The sequence below is a fragment of the Acipenser ruthenus genome, chromosome 6, assembly GCF_902713425.1.
Source record: "Acipenser ruthenus chromosome 6, fAciRut3.2 maternal haplotype, whole genome shotgun sequence".
Classification (NCBI taxonomy): domain Eukaryota; kingdom Metazoa; phylum Chordata; class Actinopteri; order Acipenseriformes; family Acipenseridae; genus Acipenser; species Acipenser ruthenus.
This window is the reverse complement of record NC_081194.1, coordinates 17,914,109-17,938,656: the sequence shown is the minus strand read 5'-3', so window position 1 is coordinate 17,938,656 and position 24,548 is coordinate 17,914,109. Positions and strand designations below refer to the sequence as shown.

The window sequence follows — 24,548 nt, the reverse complement described above, 5'->3', positions numbered from 1 at the left end:
ATAGCTCTATTTCCTTTCTTATCTGCAATTCACATTGTTTCTGCTGTGCCTAGCCCTGCTGAAATAACCCTGTAATATTACTATTGAGGAACAGTTACAATTCAGCACTGCTTCATGACACAGTCAGCCTTACGTGATTTCAGGTTGAAAGCACCACGCATCTCGTTGAATGCCTTGTGACAAGACAAGTTTTGTTAGTGCATGTCTTTATCTAAAAATATAACTTTTAGGGGTTAAGTAGCTTGAATGAATACATATTTAAGGTTAGTATCCTGGATTTGGCTAGGTGTCTTCACAGTAGTTCCAGAACTCTTGATGAAGCACTAACCTAGGCTTTGTTTGTTTAATATTTCAGTTAACCCTTAGCTCAGAAAAAAGCTAAGGGGAAAAATACAAATTCATATAATCAACAAAACACTTGCAGATGTATTTGAAATAAAAGAAATGAAAGTGCTACTGTAGGGTTTCCAAAACCACCTACTTAACATTTCTGCCTGCTGCGACACTATTTTGTCTAAATAATTATTAGACAGAAATCACATTGTGAGTGGGAGTAGATTCACATCACATCAGGTTTTTAAAGAAGAATACTTGGAAATGAAAGGGGATGTGGTTTGAATGATGCTGATTCGCAGAAGAGACATGTCTCAACCTGTGTTCAATGAAAGGAAATGAATCAACAGTGTCAGAAGTGTTTTCTCCTTGTATATACAGTGCCTATAGTAAGTATTCACCCCCTTGAATGTTTTCACAGTTTGTTGTGTTACATCCTGAAATCTTGATGCATTTAAATTGATTTTTTTTCCATTGATTTACACAAACTACTCCACACTTGACAGAGCTTGAACAATTTTGCCAAGAAGAATGGGCGAATATTGCACAATCCAGATGTGCAAACCTGGTAGAGACTTACCCAAAAGACTCACACCTGTAATTGCTGCCAAAGGTGGTTCTACCAAGTATTGACTCAGGGGGGTGAATACTTAACTAACCAAGACATTTCAGTTTTTTTATTTTTCATTAACTGTTGTTTCACAATAAAAATTCTCTTACCTCTTTAAAGTTGGATGGGGATCGTTGGTGGACAGCAATCTTCAAGTCTTGCCACAGATTCTCAATCAGATTCAAGTCCGGGCTTTGACTGGGCCACTCTAGGACATTCACTTTCTTGTTTTTAAGCCACTCCAGTGTCGCTTTGGCTGTGTGCTTGGGGTCATTGTCCTGCTGAAAGGTGAATCTACGTCCCAGTCTTAGGTCTTTTGCAGGCTGAAGCAGGTTTTCCTCAAGGATTTGCCTGTATTTAACTCCATCCATTTTGCCCTCCACCCTGACAAGCTTCCCAGTCCCTTCCGATGAAAAGCATCCCCATAGCATGATGCTGCCACCACCATGCTTCACAGTAGGGATGATGTTACCTGGGTGATGTGCTGTGTTGGGTTTGTGCCAGACATAACGCTTTGCATTTAGGCCAAATAGTTCCATTTTTGTTTCATTGGACCACAGAATCTTTTTCCACATCTTTTCAGAGTCTCCCACATGCCTTTTTGCAAATTCCAAGCGGGATTTTACATGGGCTTTTTTCAGAAATGGCTTCCTTCTTGTCACTCTTCCATACAGGCCAGATTTGTGGAGTACCTGAGCTATTGTTGACACATGGAAAGTTTCTTCCATCTCAGCCATGGAACGCTGTAGGTCTTTCAGAGTTGTCATTGGCCTCTTGCTGGCTTCTCTGACCAATGCCCTTCTTACCCGGCTGCTCAGTTTGGGAGGACGGCCTGCTCTAAACAGATTCTGGGTGGTGCCATATACCTTCCACTTCTTAATGATCGACTTGACTGTGCTCCAAGGGATATTCAATGCCTTTGAAATCTTTTCTACCCCTCCCCTGATCTGTGCCTTTCCACAACTTTATCCCGGAGTTGTTTTGAAAGCTCCTTGGTCTTCATGGTAGTATCTTTGCTTTGAATTTATTATTATTATTTATTTCTTAGCAGACACCCTTATCCAGGGCGACTTACAGATGTAAACTGCACTACCCAACTGTGGGACCTTACAGAGACAGGTGTATTTAATCTGAAATGATGTGAACCACTTTTATTGTACACAGATGGACTCCATTTAACTTATTGTGTGAATTCTGAAGGCAATTGATTGCACCTGAGCTTATTTAGGAGTGTCATAGCAAAGGGAGGTGAATACTTATCAAATGAAGTCTTTACAGGTTTTTATTTTTAATTGATTTGTTTTTTCACCTCCCCCCCATTTTGAAAGTGTTGAGTAGGTTGTGCAAATCAAAGGGAAAAAAATCCCATTGAAATGCACCAAGAAAACATCCAAGGGGGTTGAATACTTACTATAGGCACTGTATGTGTGTGTGTGTGTGTGTGTATATATGTGTGTGTGTGTGTGTGTGTGTGTGTGTGTGTGTGTGTGTATGTATATATACACACACACCATTGGTTATAAGATTTGTTTGCCCGTTAATTCTAATTGTTATTCTTATGCAACATTCATCATTTTACATATGTAAAAGACAATACAGATAAAATATCTTTAATGTGTTAAGGAGGTTGTTTCTTGCCTTTTTAATACCATACCGAGCAGTGAGCCAGAACATCTCATTTGGTGGATAAAGCTCACTGGTGATAAAACAATGTGAATGATTTATATGTTAACACAAAATATGTTAAGAACTTATTTTGTCCACATTCCTAAAATTAAATGCCATTTATTTCTTGGGTAGATCTTAAACTGATGAAATAACACCATTTATTTTATTAACAGGTTTTGCTTTTTCTTCCTGGTTTAGGTCCTGCCATTCCCAAGCCAGGTTGTCTATAACCGGGTCGGAAAGTGTGGGAGTCGCACTGTCGTGCTGCTGTTGAGGATCCTGTCTGAAAGACAGGATTTTAATCTGGTCGCCTCCGACATCCATAACAAAACCAGGCTGACCAAACACGAGCAGGTATGGTCCATGTGCTTCTACTCTAGTCACATGTCCTTCTCGCAGACATCTTGCTCTGCCTGGAGCAATTAAGTGCAGGCATGTGATCTCATTTGCTTTGGCTTGTAACAAAAGCTCTTCCATGGAAAAATGCTTTGAAGTGAGTTGGAATTATTTTCACTCCTCAATTGGACGGTAAAATCTGTTTGCACAGACAAAACAAAAGTAAAAGAGCTGCAGATCTATACTTTCTGTATAAATTGGAAAATATAGTAATGTTTATGCTACAGAGTTGGCTGTCAGTATCACAACAAAGGAAATGTTGTTTTCGGGCAAACCTAATATTTAATAATTCCATTTTCTTCTGTTTATTTGGAAATATAAACTCATCTTTCTTCATATATATACTTAGTACCTAGGGATTAGATTGTAAAAAGCTTAAAATAAAAACACGTTATATTTTTTTTCTTGCAGAATTTTATTTTGATCCAACAAAAATCAACTTGGTGTGTTTTTGTGTTTTGCTTAGCAAATCAGATACATCTTTTAAGAACTAATAACACTTAAAAGTTAATTTTTAGAGTTGTTTGCACATCTTTTCCATAATGTATTACACAATTCGACAAAGCAACAGTGAGCTTTGCCACACTCATTTTGCGAACAGTGAACTCTGCTGTCTGACTGGCAAAAGATTTGTTACCATAATTTTGCACATAAAAATAAAGATGGGTGTTAACAGTAAATGTGCATTGAAACTCAGCAAGCACGATGCTGGCTCTAGAGTGCAAGCACAGATTGGCACAGGTATAAGAGACCTATTTTATTTGCTCCTAAACTATTTAGGCTGTCTTAACTTGCATGGCTGCCATTAATAAAGCCTCTTACTGTAGTCATATCAATACCACCAAATACAGTGTTCAGTACTGATGATCTTAGCTGGTTCTGGTCCAGAATAACCTAAGTTAACAGGTTTAAACACTAATAATATGAACAAATATGTTTCTTGTTTTGTTTAGTTTCTCCTTGAATTTTCAGCAGCACCTCTTCAAATGTGCTACTGTACAGTATTTGTAAGGCTGAGCTGGTTTTGTGGCTCTGTGCTTCGTGAGCCTTATGATGAGGTAAATTAGAAAATATTAGCAGCAGTGAAATCAGGAAGTCAAGGGGGAGTAAGCATGCATGGAATTCCAGCCTAAAGTTCACTAACACAACCCAGCCCTTTGCTGTTCCCCAAAATGCTGCAATTCAGCAGGAGTCAGACCAAATGTAACGGAAAATACTCCAGACTATTTAACTTAGAATTCTAATTTCAATAAAAAGATTGTTGTACTAAATCGTAGGCTAATTGGATTGACTTTTTTTTTTTTTTTTAAGCAGGATATTTATCTTTCCAATAACTCAGACCATGTGGTAGTTTTAAGACTGTGCTTTTATTTTATTTTTTTACAAATACAACATTTTAAAGGCAGTATTCTATTCAGTTTCTTTTAAGTGTTTCTTATTGTTCTAAAATGATTATTTTTCAGAATTATTCCAGTGGGCTAGCTGTTCCCCACACAGCTGTTAGCTGAATGTCATGTAGACAGTGCACAATGGACAAAGATTAGAATGAATTGATTCTCACAGAGATATGCTTTTAGAAAGTAAGGACGTAGATAACTAAGGCTAATAGAGTTTGTGGGCCAAGCTGGTCTAGTGAGTCACAGTGTGAAGTGTACTGTTTGTGTCATGTGTTCATCTATGTTACAGATAGGTAGATGATTCTTTAATAGTTCAACGACTGAAAAAGTCATGATTTTAGGTAGCATGAAAAATAGTGTAAATGTTTAATTTTTCATTTTTGTATTCATCAACGTTTTATTATTTGTTTTTATTTATTTAAGATTTGTACTGTACAGTTAATTGTGCATTATTGCACTGTATTGGAGAAACGTGACTCTAACAAAGTGTAGCACAAATCTGGATACCTCCCTGAATCAAACAGGAGAAATTCAGTAGATAATCTCTGTTTATCATTTTACATACTAATACTTCTAGCAAAACCATAAAATCCATTCAGAATCCCAAACGTGAATGACTGAATTGACATGGTTGGTTTTGGATTTAACTTTTAATTTGTAACACTTTGACCTTGTTTTAAATGGCTCGATGTGTGTATTCCTTTTCACCGCTATGATCACAGTTATGGTGCTTTTGAACTGAAACTGTGAGAGCATTGTTAGAATTAGTATGTGGAAATTAACAGAAAACTGTGGGGTACTGCGTGCATTTCCAACAGCTGTAAACTAGCTCTTCCAGTCCATCCTATCCTATTGCAAGACTTGGTGGCACTGATGGAACTGCAGAAAGAGACTTTATCAGTGACAGGCGTGTAAGTAAAGAGAGCCATTAGACCACAAACAAATGATATAAATAGTTGGAGCGAGTCTCTGCAATGGAATGGACTGGAAAAGCCAAGGTTGCCTATCTCTGAATTAGGTCATTGTGCGTGGGGGTTTTAATACATTCTATAAAGAAAAGTCCCCTTTTTCAGTCAAAATCCCTCATAGCACAGCTGGAGCTGAATCGAGGGTCAGTTTAAAGTGTTCTGATCTTCATTTCACAATAAGGAGCATTGTTCTAACTGAAAAAAAAGTACATCCACTTGGTTACCATTAGATCCCATCAGGACCAATTTACAAAAATGTATGGCAGAAAGTATTAGCTATGGAAATACATACAACAAGTAAGATGCTTGTGTGATGTGTTCAGTTTAAAGCTTAAAAACATTTTCAACCCACGCACACAGAGGTCTTCATTTCTCTTCTTTCTCAGCCTATACAGCAAGTACAAATTTGAATTGGCATTCAATAGATCAGGACAAACCCCCTCAGCACAGAAATGCATATTGTATTGATTATGCGATGTACAGAAATTAATAATTGGCTCAAACTGGCTTAATTTGAGGGTGCATCTGGCCTGTAGTCAGTAGACCACCCCATTACAGATAGTACCAAGGGGTAGCTACAAGGGTGGAGTTAGGGGAGGCGGAGGGATTCAAGTGAATCAAACGCAACAGAAGGGTAAGTTATCAGTCTGTTTATATTGTTCTTTAGATTTACTTCATTTAGCGATACTCCCATCCTTCTAGAACCATAGGAAGCATGTATCCTTTCAAAGAAAGGAAATTACATTCCCACCTTCATTGCTTGTGTGTCTCCCAGACGAGTCACGGAGGCTGCCCTGGCTAAACCACTAGAATAAACAAATAAGTAAATGTGAATGTATTTTGCTTTATTTTAGTCCTGCGCCTAAGCTTGTGTTTGTTTTATCATCTCCCAAATAGTATTTGCTAGCTTAGATTTTAAGTTTAAAAAAAAACAAAACTCTTTTGTTCATGACCTACCCAACTGGGCTTGTATACCTGCCCAGCCAAGCCATGAAGGAACCAAGTCACTAATGGAAAATCTGTACACAAGTGGCCTCGAGCAGTTGCCAAAGCAATCCCATCCCAAGTGATAATAGGTGTAAAGCAATGTGCTTACTGCTGATGGGAACACATTTTAATGTAAAATAATATTTTTTAATTGCTTTTGAATTCAATTAATTGGATTAAAACAAAAATTTAGAAGGCACTTTATGTAAAAAAAATAAATAAATAAATAAAATAAAAATAAATGCAGGCCCGGTCATGTATACTTTATCAGAAAATCAGTAATGATCCCATTTTCAAATTACCTCATTGTTTTGACATGAGTGTGTTTTGTTTTCCTACTTCACAACAGATGTACTGAATATGTTTGGAATGGACAAGTCAGTTGATGTAAGACTGTATAAATGGGTAAATCTTGCTGAAGATGCAGCCAACATTGAACATTGCAGATTCTGGGCACTTGAGATTATATATGGTTTTATTAAACTATTGTTCCAGTGAACTTTTAAATTTATATGGAGGATATGAACATTTTACATACATACATACATACATACATACAGTGCCTTGCGAAAGTATTCGGCCCCCTTGAACTTTGCGACCTTTTGCCACATTTCAGGCTTCAAACATAAAGATATGAAACTGTAATTTTTTGTGAAGAATCAACAACAAGTGGGACACAATCATGAAGTGGAACGAAATTTATTGGATATGTCAAACTTTTTTAACAAATAAAAAACTGAAAAATTGGGCGTGCAAAATTATTCAGCCCCTTTACTTTCAGTGCAGCAAACTCTCTCCAGAAGTTCAGTGAGGATCTCTGAATGATCCAATGTTGACCTAAATGACTAATGATGATAAATAGAATCCACCTGTGTGTAATCAAGTCTCCGTATAAATGCACCTGCACTGTGATAGTCTCAGAGGTCCATTTAAAGCGCAGAGAGCATCATGAAGAACAAGGAACACACCAGGCAGGTCCGAGATACTGTTGTGGAGAAGTTTAAAGCCGGATTTGGATACAAAAAGATTTCCCAAGCTTTAAACATCCCAAGGAGCACTGTGCAAGCGATAATATTGAAATGGAAGGAGTATCAGACCACTGCAAATCTACCAAGACCTGGCCGTCCCTCTAAACTTTCAGCTCATACAAGGAGAAGACTGATCAGAGATGCAGCCAAGAGGCCCATGATCACTCTGGATGAACTGCAGAGATCTACAGCTGAGGTGGGAGACTCTGTCCATAGGACAACAATCAGTCGTATACTGCACAAATCTGGCCTTTATGGAAGAGTGGCAAGAAGAAAGCCATTTCTTAAAGATATCCATAAAAAGTGTCGTTTACAGTTTGCCACAAGCCACCTGGGAGACACACCAAACATGTGGAAGAAGGTGCTCTGGTCAGATGAAACCAAAATCGAACTTTTTGGCAACAATGCAAAACGTTATGTTTGGCGTAAAAGCAACACAGCTCATCACCCTGAACACACCATCCCCACTGTCAAACATGGTGGTGGCAGCATCATGGTTTGGGCCTGCTTTTCTTCAGCAGGGACAGGGAAGATGGTTAAAATTGATGGGAAGATGGATGGAGCCAAATACAGGACCATTCTGGAAGAAAACCTGATGGAGTCTGCAAAAGACCTGAGACTGGGACAGAGATTTGTCTTCCAACAAGACAATGATCCAAAACATAAAGCAAAATCTACAATGGAATGGTTCACAAATAAACATATCCAGGTGTTAGAATGGCCAAGTCAAAGTCCAGACCTGAATCCAATCGAGAATCTGTGGAAAGAACTGAAAACTGCTGTTCACAAATGCTCTCCATCCAACCTCACTGAGCTCGAGCTGTTTTGCAAGGAGGAATGGGCAAAAATTTCAGTCTCTCGATGTGCAAAACTGATAGAGACATACCCCAAGCGACTTACAGCTGTAATCGCAGCAAAAGGTGGCGCTACAAAGTATTAACTTAAGGGGGCTGAATAATTTTGCACGCCCAATTTTTCAGTTTTTTATTTGTTAAAGTTTGAAATATCCAATAAATTTCGTTCCACTTCATGATTGTGTCCCACTTGTTGTTGATTCTTCACAAAAAATTACAGTTTCATATCTTTATGTTTGAAGCCTGAAATGTGGCAAAAGGTCGCAAAGTTCAAGGGGGCCGAATACTTTCGCAAGGCACTGTACATTCATTCCTTCAGACAGACAGCTTTTTCTCCTACAAGCTCCTAGGTTGTGTCTTAAAACGTTTGTAACATTAACAGTTTATTTTCAAATGTAGATTTAAATGTAAAGTGCTGCAACAGAGGACCCAAACCGAGGACTTGCAGCACCAGTACAGGATAATAGTAGTAGTATGCCCCTCTATTGCAGAATCAATTCTAAGCATTCTTTAATTTCTAAAATCCACTATTTTTTCTTGTTTTCTAGGCGGACCTGATGAAAAATATTAGCAATATTCCACAGCCATTCCTTTACACTCGGCATGTGCACTTTCTCAACTTCACAAGGTAAATCACTTCTGATACATTCCAGATGCATCATTCTGTGACAGTAGCTTAAATGTACTTTGACACATTACAGAACTTTAGGAATCATTAAACTTCAAAAATTCAGTAAAATGTTGGTATACTTTGATACTTGCTGTTAAGACATTGTAATTACGTGTAATTGAAATGTATAAAATAAAGGTTCTTAGCTGCTCAATAACATAGACGGGATCTTCAGCCCTTACTGGCGAAATAGAAGAAAAATCAAGAACGAGGTGACTGTTTTAATTTGCTTAACTGCAACAATTTAAAGACCGGCATTGTAACGTGTCTATGAAAAAAAATAATAATAAATGCGCTCGCGGACAGATGAGATCCTGGTAAAACTTTTGGCATTTACAAAAATAGCGTTATTTAAAACTGTTCCCTTACCTTATTAACACCTGTTAGTCACCATCACACAGCAAGATGATTGTTAAGTAGGCAGAGTGACAATAGATAAACTTGGTTACAGTGCTTTATTTCTGACGTTTAATCAAGAAACCGCATCTATTCAAATACAGGCAAATGAACAAAAAATAACAACTGAAAACAATGCTTCCTTCTATGCAGTTTTCATAAAACAAATAACAAACATTCAAGTTAATTGTAGAACTGAATGTATATACTGAATGTCTCCTCTGTGTCCCCTCTGTCACAGTCAATAAGTCATTTTTTCATTTCTCTCTGCCATGTTGAGCTGAGTAGCTGCAGACAGTGGTTGTTATCATATCAAATCTTGTGGTTTTAATTTTAGGGGTAGGGTTTGGTTGCCTAGTTACTAAGTGCAGCAGAGTAGCACACATAACGAAACAAGGTAAAATCATGAGTGAAAACAGAATCAGTGTTTCCTTAATACAATCCTGAAATTGGGATTCAGGAGCTGAATTTATCATACGGGATTCCCAGGATTGCAACCACAAAATACACCACATAGCGTATATCGGGCTTATGTCTTCGGGCATATACAGATACTGCTTATTAACAACTTCTTGGTTCCCAGCAAAAAGTTGCCAATAAGCGAAAAGCCCCTGTTTTCAAGTGTATTTATATGGAACGGTATGTACTGTAGTATAATGGCACTGAAATACACGCGTTTTAAATGTTACAGTGTTAAAAAATGAACATGAGAAACACAAAATACCCAGACATAGAACTGTTTACTTCACGCGTGTGTAAAATAAAAAAAAGGGAGTAGGCTTAATTAGTACTACACTTACAATGAGTAAATCAAACATAAAAAATATGTGTTGTACATACAATCAATTCTAAAGAACACAATTTTAAAATAAGAAATTGTCCAACGCTGTCTGCTTTTCACAATGTACCATCTTCCGCTGTAAATCCATCTCAATTTTGTGTGCAGCTTCGTAGCCATTTTCAAAGCCACGATTCTGCCTCAGTCTGCCAGAAATACGCAGTTGCGAAGTCAGTGTGTTATAAAAGCTGCATGAAGTATGTGCATAAATCATGTTTATTTCCTTGTGCCTTTTTTATGTATAATCTGTTTATTTATTGCTGTACTATTAATTGTATATATATATAGTGCTCCCTTGCTATAACGCGGGTCTCTGGGGACACACAATATGAGCGTTATAACCAAGGCATGTTATAAACGGGGGAGGGGGTGGGGGGCATCACGGGACACATAAAACACAAGTTTACAGATCTAAAGGGATTAAATGTATGTGTTCTATATAGTATTTAAATATGTATCATGCACTTAAAACTTTTTTTTTTTTTTTTAATCATTACCCAAAAAAGATCCAGGTACCTGGGTATTTTTCATGGCGGGTACCTGGTTCCAGATTTTTCTACCCGTGCCGACCTCTAATTTAATATATATATATATATATATATATATATATATATATATATATATATATATATATATATATTATACTGTCAAATGAGAGAAAAGTTGCCAAGAATTTAGAATACTCAGATTTGATAATGAACTTTGCAGCTGCTAAAGCTAGGAAAATGTCTTTGTAATTTATGTTCTTGCATAATTTAGAACATAAAATGAAAAAAAAAGCCACTTAAACCATTGTGAAATTATGCGACAGGGGCAGGGCTTTGCTCTGGACAGCTATGCTGTGTTTTGACTGTTGTGCTAAACTGTAAGATTACACTGTGTCTAGGAATCCGGGCCAGATTTTGTCCTGGAGTCATTTAGCCTGGGACCGGGACTTGATCTTTATATTTAGGGACTGTCCTGTCCAATTAGGGCCGGGTGGGCACCCTAGTGGGGGGTTCAAAACTCGACCCCCCCATCACAAAATAATGCCAGAGCAAGGGGAGTTGCGAGTTTTAAGTGAGGGGGATCGACCTACCCAACCCCCCTGGTAATTTGAGCCCTGTATGTAGGTGCATATGATTACATGATGCACCTATATACTAACTTTAAGATACAGTTGCTACTGTAGCATTCATTTGATGTTCTGGACCCCATACTTAATCATTACTGCCTAGGGCCCTGCACAGCCTAAGGCCGGCCCTGTGTACAGCACTAAAAACGCACAATAAAAGGCTCATATATATTTATGGCTTTACAGTATATAAAGTCAGATTTACTATCCAACCTTGCCTTATTATTTTGAATGACTCCTATATTAAATATATACTGCAGACTCAGCTAATAGTGGAAAATTAAATGCCCCTCAGGATGACTATTGTTACCTCCAGGGGTGCTTGTGGCTTCGGGCATTAAAGTCCCCTGTCAGTAATAATAGTCTTCCATCGGGTCAGTAATTTTTCTCTATAGTCCTCCTCTCCAGTCCATATCTAATTATATATATGTACTGTATATTTGGAAGAGTTAGGATTGGGAATAACATGATCCTGTTTTATTTTATTAGGTTTGGAATAGAACAGCCTGTGTACATCAATATAATCAGGGATCCAATAAACCGGTTTCTGTCCAACTACTTCTTCCGTCGGTTCGGTGATTGGAGAGGGGAACAGAACCACATGATCCGAACGCCAGGAATGAAGAATGAGGAGCGATATCTGGTAGGTTGCTTATTCCTCTTCTTTCTTTTAATGGTCTTATTCTTGTTTGTCTTTCATCAGGAAAGTGTTGTTACACTCTACATAGTGAAGATGATAGCTGCATTGATTTAATAAGCTTTCACTTTTAGGAGATTATGAGGACACTCTGTATGTGCTTGCACTGGTGTTTTTTATTATCAGAAAGTTATTTTATCCTGTGTTTTTGAGGTCATATTTTGAGGAAATCAACTTCCCTGACAAATATGTGGTAGCATAATTTTCAACTAAACTGTGGTACGGAATTGCCTGTTGCAATTTCAACAAAACTCAAACCATATGATCAGGTCCGCCCTTGGATATGAAAAAAAGAAGAATATAATCTGAGATTTACCAGGTTTGTGAAGGAATATTTACTGGTAGACAAAGCTCACAGTGCATGCTTTAATTAAACAAATCCAGGCAACACAAAGATTGAAAAAACAGGTGAACGCAATGCCAAATATCTGTCAAGCTTGTGAGCCTGATACCTCATGAACTACAAAGGGCAGCTAAATTGAACAAAACTGTTCACTCTGGAGTAGTTATCTCATCAGTGCTGTAAGGCAGAAAAGCGATAAAATTAAAGAAAGAGCTGTTTTATTTTTTAAAATCCACAGACAAGGTTGGAGACCTCATTTTCCTTGCAGCTAGGCTTCAAAGTAAGCAGTGTCTGTGACCCAAGATATATCTGATTTCAGTCTGGTAGAAAAACTGCTGCTATTGATGCTAAGTTTTTAAACCTTATCGTTATGGAACATGGTCATGATTGCAAAATGCTTGCTGGAGGGGGTGGGGGGGGTCCACATTTAGGCAATGGTCTGTCTGATTGACTTGGCTAATGAAGTTACTGTACCTTATATCTTCAGAACCACTTGAACAAATGTGATCTGGACTGTGCTATGACATATTTACCTTCACAAATAGACATTTCTTATTACAGTATCCGCGTATAGGAACACCTTCTAAGAGAACAGTTGGCCTAAGGGAACACCTTTGTGGTGAAACAGATTTTTCCCATTGTAAATGCTCCCCCTAAAGCAATAGAAGCCTCACTTAAAACAACACCTTTTTCCACAAGTGCACTTACTACCCAGGAACAAAAATTGTGTTACATAGTGATATTGCTCCTGTACAGGTATTCATAATTAATCTAGAGCTGCTGCTGCATTTTATAATGTGTGAAGGGGTGGTGTGTTAATTTAGTTTGACAGTTAGTTAGTTTATTAACGTTAGTGTGTCAGTTACTTTATTATAGTTTATTAACATACACTAGCCTATTGCTTTTCTCTTACTTATTCTGTTCATTTCATATGTTGATGCACATGAGTCATGACAAGTAATAAATATGAATTTATTTATTGATTCATATTGTGCCAGGTGGTCAACTCCATCTTAAAGAACACTTCGGCTATGAGAACACTTTGCTTGCTTTTCTTAGCCGGAGACTACTGTATTGAAACTTCAATTTGAGTTAATTCTGAAATTTAAATAAACAGGCCATTTTGTATTATGTGCAGGTTATGCATGTAATTTGTAATGCACACACTTTCCCCACACACAAAGCCAAATGTATGAAAGTAACAAGCAATTATCTAATTTTAAGTAATCTGTTTTATTTAAGCATCACATCTTTGGATCGTAGTGCTAGTGAAGTAAGTCATTAAAACTACCAGTCAGTTCTGTTTTATAGTTGGTTTTATTAAATTGCCTTTTAACCCAGAAGACTGCTTGACGCATCTGCAGAATTATATCAATCACTTTCACAGGATGGTCCTCTGAGATTTCATTCCATGATTACAGCACAAACTTAAGACTTGCTAAAATGCAGTCAGGTCATTATTCTCCATTTTGCATGTTTGATAATAGGTTCTAATTAAATATGATTGGCTTGTAACAAAAGATGACTTTGCTGACCCATTCTCATTAGCAGACCGTGTACAGTAGAGTCCTGCATCGGGTCGGGTACCTGCGGGGCCCGCGGGTGACCAGCAAAAGCGGGTCGGGTTCGGGTCGGAATGTGAACTATTTTGAGTTTTGTGGTTCGGGTGCAGGTCAAATTCTTTTTACTTTCGGGTCCGAAATTGAATCACCAAAAACGTTTTCTGTGTAGGTAAATGTACCGGTATTTCCTGCACTGAAGCAGGAGACGATTAGGGAGGAGTCAGCTGACTAAGCAGTGTTGTTCTTGCTTGTTTGATACGTCACAAGATCTTTTTATCACGTTTGTTTGGGGATATTAAAAATGTCTGTGAACGAGATGAAACAAAAGATAGCGCAGGGTTTATATCGTAGTTCGAGAGGTAAATTTAGAAGTGTGGAATTATTTTGGAATCATAGCGAATGAAAATAATGAACATGTGATTGGATCCAGTGCTTGTCATTATGTTTTTGTGAACGACAGCCACAAAACTGATACATCATCTCTGAGAAAGCACAAGTGGCTTTCAGCTGGTGGCACGAAAGGAATAGACAGGTATTTTATAGTAAAGTAAGTAGAGAGAGTTAATATGTTACAATGTAAAAATATATCCAGACCACTGGAGAAAGCTACCACACTGTATAGCCTATTGTATAAACTCAATCTGTGGAGAATGGTAGAGATATCTGTGTGTGAATGTGAGAGCGTGAGAGAGTCAGTTGACGCAGGCAGTAGGTAAAAGACAAACTTTTGCTGGTTTGGGTCGGGTTGCAGGTCTTATTAAAGCGGGTCGGGTCGCGGGTAATAAGACGGTGCTGCAGCGGGTTGCGGATTCGGGTCGGGTCCTGTTGTAGCAGGTCCGGGTTGGAAACGGGTCGTAAAAGTTGGACACAAGCAGGACTGTAATGTACAGTATGTATGTATCTAAATGCCCTGTACAGTTGAACTAAAGTCAAACCTGTATTAAGCGACCACTCAAGGGACAGTCTAATAGTGGCCTCAACACAGATGGTCTCTTCAAAGAGGGCCCATAACTTAGACATTTTCTATTTGTCTCTGACATGCTTTCCTGTAATTATGTATGTCTTACATGCACTGTAAAAGCCAGCAGATGTAATATGAACAAAAGGAAGTATGTAATTTAATAACATTCATTTAGATCAGGGCTTCTCAAACTGGGGACCCCCTGTGGCTGCTGGTTTTCATTCCAACTGAGCTTTCAGTTACTTAACTATTTCAAGTTAGCTATAACATTTGATAAGTAACTTGAAGTCTGCAATTGTTTTAAGAGCTGAAAACAAATAAAAATGTCTAATTAAGCAAATTATCAGTTCAATTAAGGGTCTAGTTAAGTAACTGAGAGCTCAGTTGGAATGGAAACCAGCAGCCACAGGGGGTCTCCAGGACCGAGATTGAGAAACCCTGATTTAGAGAATGCATTTACAAAACAAATGATTTTGTGAAAGTAATGAATGCTTGCCTCTCTCAGGTCGCACAAAATGTTTTAAATCCTTTGCAGATTTCTGTGTCTGCCTTTCAGGTACGTGTTGATTCATTGCATCCTGAAACCAACGCCAGCATAAGCATAAGATCTTTTTCGGTTACCACGCACATTTTTTTCATAAGCATGGCTTGAATTTTTCGGTGTTTATTTTCCTTTTAACGGTTTGCCTTTAAGTCTTAAGCCGCTACATCCTAATTATGAGAACATTCTGTTAAATTAGCGGGAAAGAACAACACAACACGAAACAGACACATTGGAAGCTACCTAGTTCCCAGGCAAGTGTGAGAACGAAAGGCAAGTTAAAGTAGCATCTGGGGGAAGTGATTTAATGTCAATGCTTGCTCTTGTGTTCGAATAATGAAGAAGGTGAAACAGAAACAGCAAGTCAGTCGGGACATCAAGGTAAAAAGAAGCGACTTTGATCAGTAATTAACAGCTTAATTAAGATATTGAATCGACTCAAAACACGGTCACGTGAACAAAAATTTTAAAAACCTAAAACTTCAAGCCCTGGTTCTTTCCGTTTCAAAATGCTGTATCACGTCTTTCTAGTGCCGAATTTTTCAGCAGTTTTTCTGGCACTTACTGTCTTTACAAGTTTAATGACTTTAATTCCGTCATCTAGGGAGGACCTTTTGTGTCTCCACACTTTCTCTCTTCCTTTGCATGAGCGTGCTGTTGTTTTATTGATTACGAATAAAAGACCACTAGAATGGTTACCGTATTCCTTTGAATTTAGGACGTACCATTTAAAACCATTTTTTTCTTATAACAATAGCCCTGTGTAAGGGTGCTCAATACAGGTTTGAGTCCGTTGCTGGGTAAGAGAATTATGGTCGCTGGTCGCGTTAGACAGGTGGTCGCTTAATATAGTTAAATAAAAATACAACTATCATTGGGAGGAATTTAAAGTGGTCGCTTAGGCCAGGTGGTCACTAAATAAAGGTGGTCCCATAAGCATGTTTGACTGTACTATTTTGCAAAGAAAATCTAGGCAGATAATGTTTTGATGTAACTTCTATGTTAGTCCTATCGCTGAAATGGACTTTTATGGACAGGAAAGACCCTGTGCTGTGGGGGGACAGGGTTCTGGAGCACTGTGCTCTGAGGAAATTACATCTGATGTGGCTGTCATCCCAGATGTTGCAGTGAAGGCTAGAAGATTTTGGCACACAGCACTGATACTGTTTACAAATCTGTACTGGATTATGTGTACCTGGAGGCAAAAACCCTTGTTCAGACTTTAAACTATTAAATCAGGAAACATGTTTGCTGTTGTTTGGATGCTGCTTACTTAGAGCATTATGAGTGGTGATTTTATCAGAACTTTTATGCATTTCAATTAAAGTCTAAAATTGTAGAAATTATATGACTATCCATAATTAATTGTCATTTACTATTTTAGAAAAAGACAGAAGCTATATTGATTACTCTGTGCGTAATAATTTTGCTGAGCAATTATTTATATATCTCCTCCACTAGTAGCTACAAACTGCAGGGAAATTGTGTTCATTATTGTGGCTTTACTGAAAAAGAATACAAAGCATGTTATTAAACACCACAAACATCCAGAAATATGTTTTACCCATTAATAAAGTAATTAAAAACGAATTATTGGGTATAGAGAATTCCCACAGTGAAGTGACTGGTACGCAAAGGCAAGTTGACTCCGCCCATGTTGTTTCAGCCCAGTTCAGCCTCCTTAATGTACACCACAGAAACAAACTGTATGTTAACCATAGGACCACGCAGCAGCCCAGTGCCACAAAGACCGAACATTTTATTGCAACGCCTCATACTTTCCCATTTCTATGTTGTCAGTTAGAGCTTTTATTACGTAATCGGCCAAGTGTAACAGAACATGCAAAGTGGTCTCGGAACTGCTCTATCAGACATATTTTCTGTCATTATCCAGATGACCATTAAATTAATCAGGAGAGAAAGTGGGAAGGCATCAGATATTGTATTAAGTCTGGATTCAGCATGGACAGCTCTATTTGTTGAAGGCACTAAACATTCTTAAGAATTAGGTGGTACCAACCATAATCAAGCAACTCAGCAATGTGGAGTAGTGGTTAGGGCTCTGGACTCTTGACCGGAGGGTTGTGGGTTCAATCCCCGGTGGGGACACTGCTGCTGTACCCTTGAGCAAGGTACTTTACCTAGATTGCTCCAGTAAAAATAAAAAAACAACTGTATAAATGGGTAATTGTATGTAAAAATAATGTGATATCTTGTAACAATTGTAAGTCGCCCTGGATTAGGGGCATCAGCTAAGAAATAAATAATAATAATAAATAATAGTAACTCAAGACTGCAACATTAAATAGAACTTTCTAGCATTTACTATTGCTTGCCATGGAAAACAGGTTCAGAGTTAGATTTCAATTTCAACACATAGTTAGATTTCAATTTCAACCATCATCTAAGAAATAGGACCTAAACCAACATTTAAAATTTCAAAGATTCAGCTCAGCAATTGTCAGCAACATCCACAAGCTTAATGGTTTTAAAGGAAGCAAAACTGTGCTTCAGAATTGTTTCCACTTTACTGTATATTGCAGGAGCTGGAAACTACTCATCAGTATTGAACTGCAGGTCACAGATCTGTAAAATACATGTTAAAGCCTTGATTAGTTTAACAAACAGCTTGATGTGGTTGGCAGTCGTTTTGCTAGTAGCAGCTGAATTATTTTTGCGCCATGTTTTTGGCATATCATAATCATCATCATCATCATCACTCCCCTTGCACCTTTAATGTTACATTGTTTCTCTGTAGCCATTCATTCTGGCTCGCATCTTTTTCATCACCTTTTTTTTAATTAAATACTGTACCTGTGAGAGAAGCTTTGCGAATGACAAATTGGAGCAGCCAATGTGGTGTTTATTTTTCCTCAGCTGCCATAAATGAAGAATAAAAATATTAAACAAATCCCAGATGGACATTTATAGTGCCCATTTTTCATGGTGTACAATGTAAACAGAAACTATGTACATTTTTTTATTCATCACAGTGTTAAAACTAGAATAAATTTTCCACAACCCACAGACAGATACAGGATTTAATAGCAGGTTAGCCTTAAAATGTTCTCTGCATTTTGGGTAGCCAAACTGGTAACAGGTTTCTCGTGGTCAAAAAGTTTTAGTTTTGTATTTAGGTAAACGTTTATGATGAAGTTTGGAGTACCTACACCATTCTACGGTTTCTGTTTTTCAACAGAGCAAGGATAACTTAGAGAAAATGGGAGCCAAACATGTTGCCTTTGTTTAGTATGCCTTAAGACAAACCTGTAAGCACCTGCGTGTTTTAGTGCCAAATTGTGTGGTGATTTTTCTCTTGTGAACTGCTGTCCACAAGAAAAAAAAATCTGATTTGAGACCATGAAACTTAATATTTTAATTCAGGTTTCAGTTGTGCATTAACTCACCCCAACAAACATCCAATGAGCCAACTTCTACGTATTGCATCAGCCTCCATTTGTGTCTGTGTGCTATTTTTTAGTTAAGCCCTATTCATAAGATTTTTGCAGTTCCATCTGTAATGAGGTGTGCTATTTTTCCTACAGTGTTTTCAACTTCCACACCCCAACTTGCTTGTCTCGGCTGCTCGTTCTTTTCTCAGTCAAGGGTTTTTAAGGACTGTGGCGGCAGTCTTAACTTCTTTGGACCACAACACCCTGTCTGTTACACAGTCCACATAGTCTGCAGCGGATATTTTTACTGGAAAGTATAGCTTTATTTAATGCCACTTTTCATTTTCCTGTCTCTGTCTTTCATCTTTCGTCTTCCACCAGGTGTTAGCCTTTCCAAAACGGGACCATTTACGTCATTGGTCCTTTCTCTGCCAAATGATTTAATATGTTGTGTTGCCCACGACAAAGCTGATGCTGGAGAAAAATGTGATGAGGTGAATTGTAGCAAATTTAGAAAATAAATGTATCACAGTGGGGTGTGTATTAATCTGATCCCATTTAATAAAACAGTGGCAAGTCTTAATACCACTGTCTTAATACAGAACTGTACCTACTAATAATGTATTTCCTGATGAGGGGGGATCAATAAAGTACCCCGGAGGGAAGCAGGATTAATGTAGAATTAAAAGGCTTCCATATTTATCAATATTGATCAATAAAATACTTAGGATCGAACAAGAGTTTTGTATATGGTTTCTAATTTGTGTATGGAAATAGTCAACCTGACAATCATGTGTTTAATTGGTCATCCCCAAGCCAACTAAGGTAGACTGTGGAAGAAACATGTCATTCAGACATCTATCCCAAACATTAATTAGGTTCCTCGTGGCGATTCATATGCAAAGTATTTACGCAGTGGTTAAAATATTAAAGAAGATCAGTAAAATTAAGCCGTTTACATCCGCAATAGGGGCTTTTTTCAATTTTTACAGTCCTTCAATCTGCTTTTTTTTTTTTTTTTTTTTTACACAGCCTCTGGCATTTACAGTAGATCAAAGTTAAAAACAAACGCACAATGATATACAAAAAAAGTAAAAACTTAAACAACACATGGCAATGTATTCCACATCACACCATCAAGCCATCTCTTTGGGAGCCTCCCACAACATTGGGAGCTTCTGCCCTATAAAGAGCAGACTGTACAAGTTTTTAAAAATCATTGAAGCAAGCCTGAACCCATTACAATGTCAATGTATGATTTATTTCCTTTGTGGCGCTCATGCATGTTGATGACATATATTGTTGTAATTGGAAATGTTTGTTTGTACTTGAATTTGTACCAGTCTATTACACATCATTTTTCTATTAAGTTAACAGTCCATTTTGGAAATTGGCTATTTTTAGAGCTTTATAATGCATAAGATGGTGTTTGTTTTGTTATGTTTTTTTGGTCTTCTCAAATGACAACTAAGTTAATAGTACAGTCGTCTCCAGGTAAGGGAACGCCCCTCGGGAAGCAAGCAAAGTATTCTCTTAGCCGAATGTTCTCTAAGACGGAATTGACCACAGACACAATATAATCAATAAATCAATAAATATGTATCACTCATGACGCTCGTGCATCAACATGTGAAATAAACAGAATAAGTAAAAGAAAAGCAATAGGCTAGTGTATGTTAATAAACTATAATAATAATAAAGTAACAGACAAATAAACTAACTGTCAAACTAAATTAACACAGCACCTCTACACACTTTAAAAAATCCAGCAGCAGCTCTAGATTAATTATGAATACATGTACAAGAGCAATATTCAAAATTATTTGACAGAATGGTGAAGCAACTCACCAGAATGGGAAACACCAAGTTGCTTAGCGACTAGTGTCTGATTTAGGTTTTTTTCAAGAACTTGAACAATTTGCAACTTTTTGTAGCAAGAGGAACAGCGGCGCATTTTGCCGTTTGTTTACATGCCATTTTGTAGCGATGAGGTGCACTCGTGGAAATCGGAATACAAAACGAGGCAATGATATGATATAAACCAATCAGTGTGCCTCAAGACACTCTCGCAATGACAAGTCAGTTTTGAAAAGATTGAATAAACTATCTAAATTTAAGTCTGTTGATGATGAGCTATCAGGTTACAAAACAGCACTGTATCAGTTGTGAACGAATCGCTATCGGTGCCAGAAAGGTGTTCTTTTAAGTGAGGTTCCTGTTCCTTTAGACAGAGCATTTACAATGGGAAAAATCTGTTTCACAACAAGGGTGTTTGCTTAGCTGATGTGTTCGCTTATGACTGGTGCTCCTATACGCAGGGACTACTGTAATATTTAAGTGATGTTTTTTTTCATATACCACACATTTAGTTACATTAAGTTATCTCTGTAATGAGAAACATAACAGGAAATGGAGTGTCTGATTTTATTCTTAAACCTAAGCCTAAATATGTTGATTTCCTGTTTCTGCATTACCAGTAAAACACCATACTCGTCATGGAAATGCAAGAAAGGTCAAAACAGGCAAAATTGCAAAAACATTTAATATAATATTATACACATTTTATTCCTTTCCAATATAACCTTTTTTTTTTTAAACTGTACCAAAGATAGCACCAATGTACTGATATGTGGGCTTTATTGCTATTTTAACACCTGACATTTTCCTAAATCCATTTTAATACATGATTTAGGCATTAGCAACTTATGTTAGAACTAGAGGAGAGTCCTTTTTACTAGTAAGTGGGGTCTTTTCAGTCTGTTTTGGATATAACAAGAGAAAGAAACTGAAACTGATACAGTAATAAAAGAAAGAAAAAAGTTGCACTAAATGGGCAATGAAATGGAGTCTGCAGGTTTTAGCTGATGCAATCTGAAAATACCCACAATTTAAATGAATAGTTGTTTTATTAAGCAATATATTCTGCCGGGATGTGGTTTAATGGCAGTGTTGTTCACCATATATTGCAGATTATCTGTAAAAACATGCTGAAGACTGCTCAGGTACATTTCTGTTTGTCTTCTGACCTCTGGTGGCAAAAGCTAGATATTACCATACATTCAGTTTATAGCATGTGCTGCAAGGATGTGGATTCATTTTCAGATTTATGCTTTTTTAGACAGTATGAATTTTTTTATATTTTTTTTCACTCAGGTTTCTTATTTTTAAGACAATCCAGTGCTAAGCTATTAAAAGACAAAATGATGTCTGTTTCAAAGCTTAGAGAAATGAGCTTACTCTAAATTCAGTATACTGTAAGCATCAATAACAGAACATCATCTTACTCTAGCGACACTTAAAACAAACACACTTTAATACTCCAATATAAGTAATATAAAACGCCTTCTGAGCACACACTCAACACAGCAAGGCAGATTTAATCCACTGTTGCTGTCAAACCTGGTGGTATAAGTAGGTGATTTAACAGATAACATCTTCACAAATGACTTAACTTAAAATGTTAAAACGTTAGTTGGCAAGTGTAAGCAAGGTATTCGTGAACACTGAATAAATAAAGTAGCCTAAAAAAAGACTTCAGTGTTTCCAAGATCAACTTCCTCGCTTAGCTGAAAATCTAGGCTAGTCAGTCAAATATAAAACCAACTAAAATACCAAGCAAATACCTTTTGAGAACCCTAACTTAATAAATAACCACCATCTGAAATACCTTAGAAGATCTCTGCTTAGTGTTATTGGGTAGTTTCAGGTGTTTATGAAACTGTGTCAATAGTGCTGCAGTCAAGTCCATACCCAGGCTAATCTGAATTCAGACACACTCCTACAGAAGAATCTCTGTGGCTTCACATGGGGCATAACAGTAGTTGCCCTTGCGTCCCTCAACACGGTGGCGACATTGACCAATATGTCCATCAACATAGTCCCAAAGGTGTTCCTGAAATGGCAAAGTTTGTTGAAAACCACCACTGGAAAGCACAACTCTGGCCACAAATGGGTCATCACTGATCTAGCCTGAGTAGTTTGGCCATTCTGTGTAATCTTAATGTCAAATCCCTGAAATTAATTCAACATTGGCGCCTAGACAAGGATGATATGTTTAGAGCCTGATTGTCTCTTCAAGCATAAGTGGTATGTCAGGCTTCTGCTATAGAGGAAATGGACATCTTAGTGGGTATCAGACTAATAAACCAGGGTGCCTCAGCTAATAATTTTAGTACATGTTATTTGTCAATGTGATTTGAATACATTGAAATTGGTCTATCAAGAATGCCTTAACCTTTTTCAGATTCATGCTTTGCTGTTATGCAAAAGTACGTTTTAAAACCCTTGTTTGCTAATTTCACTTGTGCTTTTTCCTTCCTAGGACATCAATGAGTGCATTCTTGAAAACTACCCCGAATGCTCCAATCCCAGGCTGTTTTACATCATCCCTTATTTCTGTGGACAGCATCCAAGGTGCAGGTAGGTGAATGTGTTTTGCAAATATCAAATTGCTTTATAATATGTGAACAAGGCCATAAATATGTTGTTTTTTCTTTCCAGGATCTGTTAAATGAATGCATTGTGAAAGGGCACATACAGTATAGCTTTGATTTTTTATACAAATTGAACAGAGACAATAAGTTTTTTATTGTTTATGGTTATTTCCAAAGAGAGATCATGTATGTCTCAGTAGACCATAACAGACCGGTAAGATTAAATACGAGGCGCAGTTGTATGTGGGATCTTTTACTTAGATCTGTGTGCGGTTCCTTTTTTAACGGTTACATATTTCTCCTCATATCTCTATGCACAGTGTTGGCTTGTTCACATACAGCAACTACTTCTAAATTGCAGTAAAAACAGTAATTGAACAGGGGCTGTGTTCAATTAAAACCTGACACCTACCAGCTTTATAAATGTTTTATACTTCTGGTCAATTGCAATCTGTGGTGATGGGGGAAAAAAAAAAAAATGTGGCAACCATATGTGCTCCATATTAAACCTCTAAGATTAAGGGACATTTTACAGCTCTTACTTGAACAGCTCAGATTTCCAACAGGAATGCTTGGACATTTTTTTTTTTTTTTTTAAACTGCACAATTTGGATCAAAGAAAACAATCTTCCCACTTCAAGCCGGAGACTGTGCTTTCTGGTAACAGAGTAGTTACAAACCTCCTGAAACCAACACATTTATTATTGTTCTTGGGGGGGGGGGGTTGGTCTGTGTTGTGTTTTTTTTTTTGTTTTGTTTACTACATATAAATGTAGATGGAGTACAATAACAGTCAATCCTGCTTTATCCCTCTTTTATATGTTGCTAGTATTCCAGTATTTTCAGTACCAGGTCATCAAAAACAGTTGCTTTCAAAGGCCCATTACCGCAACATTAATCTTGTTGGTGTTTTTTCCTAGAGTTTTAAGACCACTTTTTGGACCATTTAAAAAAATATATGTTTTGTTTTTTGTACCCCATTGAAGGGAGCCAGGAGAATGGGCTCTGGAGAGGGCCAAGCAGAACGTGCTGGAGAATTTCCTCCTGGTGGGAATTCTGGAGGAGCTGGAAGATGTGCTTCTGTTACTGGAACGATTCTTACCTCATTTCTTCAAAGATGTGGTCAGCATCTACAAAAGTCCAGGTAGATTTTTTTAATGTTTACAGCACACTGTCACAAAGACGGCCGGAGTGGGTGGCGTCAGACCAGAAACAGGAACACAAACGACAGAGAGATGGGGTTTTGGTGAGGCTGAACGCGTGATCGCGTTCAGCATTTAATAAACAGAACAGAAAATAAAAGGTTTGAACAGACAAAAACAGGACACGGCACTGGTAGCCAAAATAAAAAGACAAACAA

The 24,548-nt window shown here is 37.5% G+C and overlaps 1 protein-coding gene across 2 annotated transcripts in view; it reads left to right on the top strand.

The window, feature by feature from the left end:
• usta (uronyl 2-sulfotransferase a) overlaps positions 1–24,548 on the top strand; it is a 107,899-nt gene that overhangs the window by 61,884 nt on the left and 21,467 nt on the right. For both annotated transcript variants that reach the window (XM_034017941.3, XM_059025154.1), the window contains exons 3-7: positions 2,810–2,965; positions 8,790–8,869; positions 11,749–11,902; positions 23,077–23,174; positions 24,175–24,332. In XM_034017941.3, the coding sequence (XP_033873832.1) occupies positions 2,810–2,965; positions 8,790–8,869; positions 11,749–11,902; positions 23,077–23,174; positions 24,175–24,332 (646 nt within the window). The remainder of the gene's footprint in view (positions 1–2,809; positions 2,966–8,789; positions 8,870–11,748; positions 11,903–23,076; positions 23,175–24,174; positions 24,333–24,548) is intronic.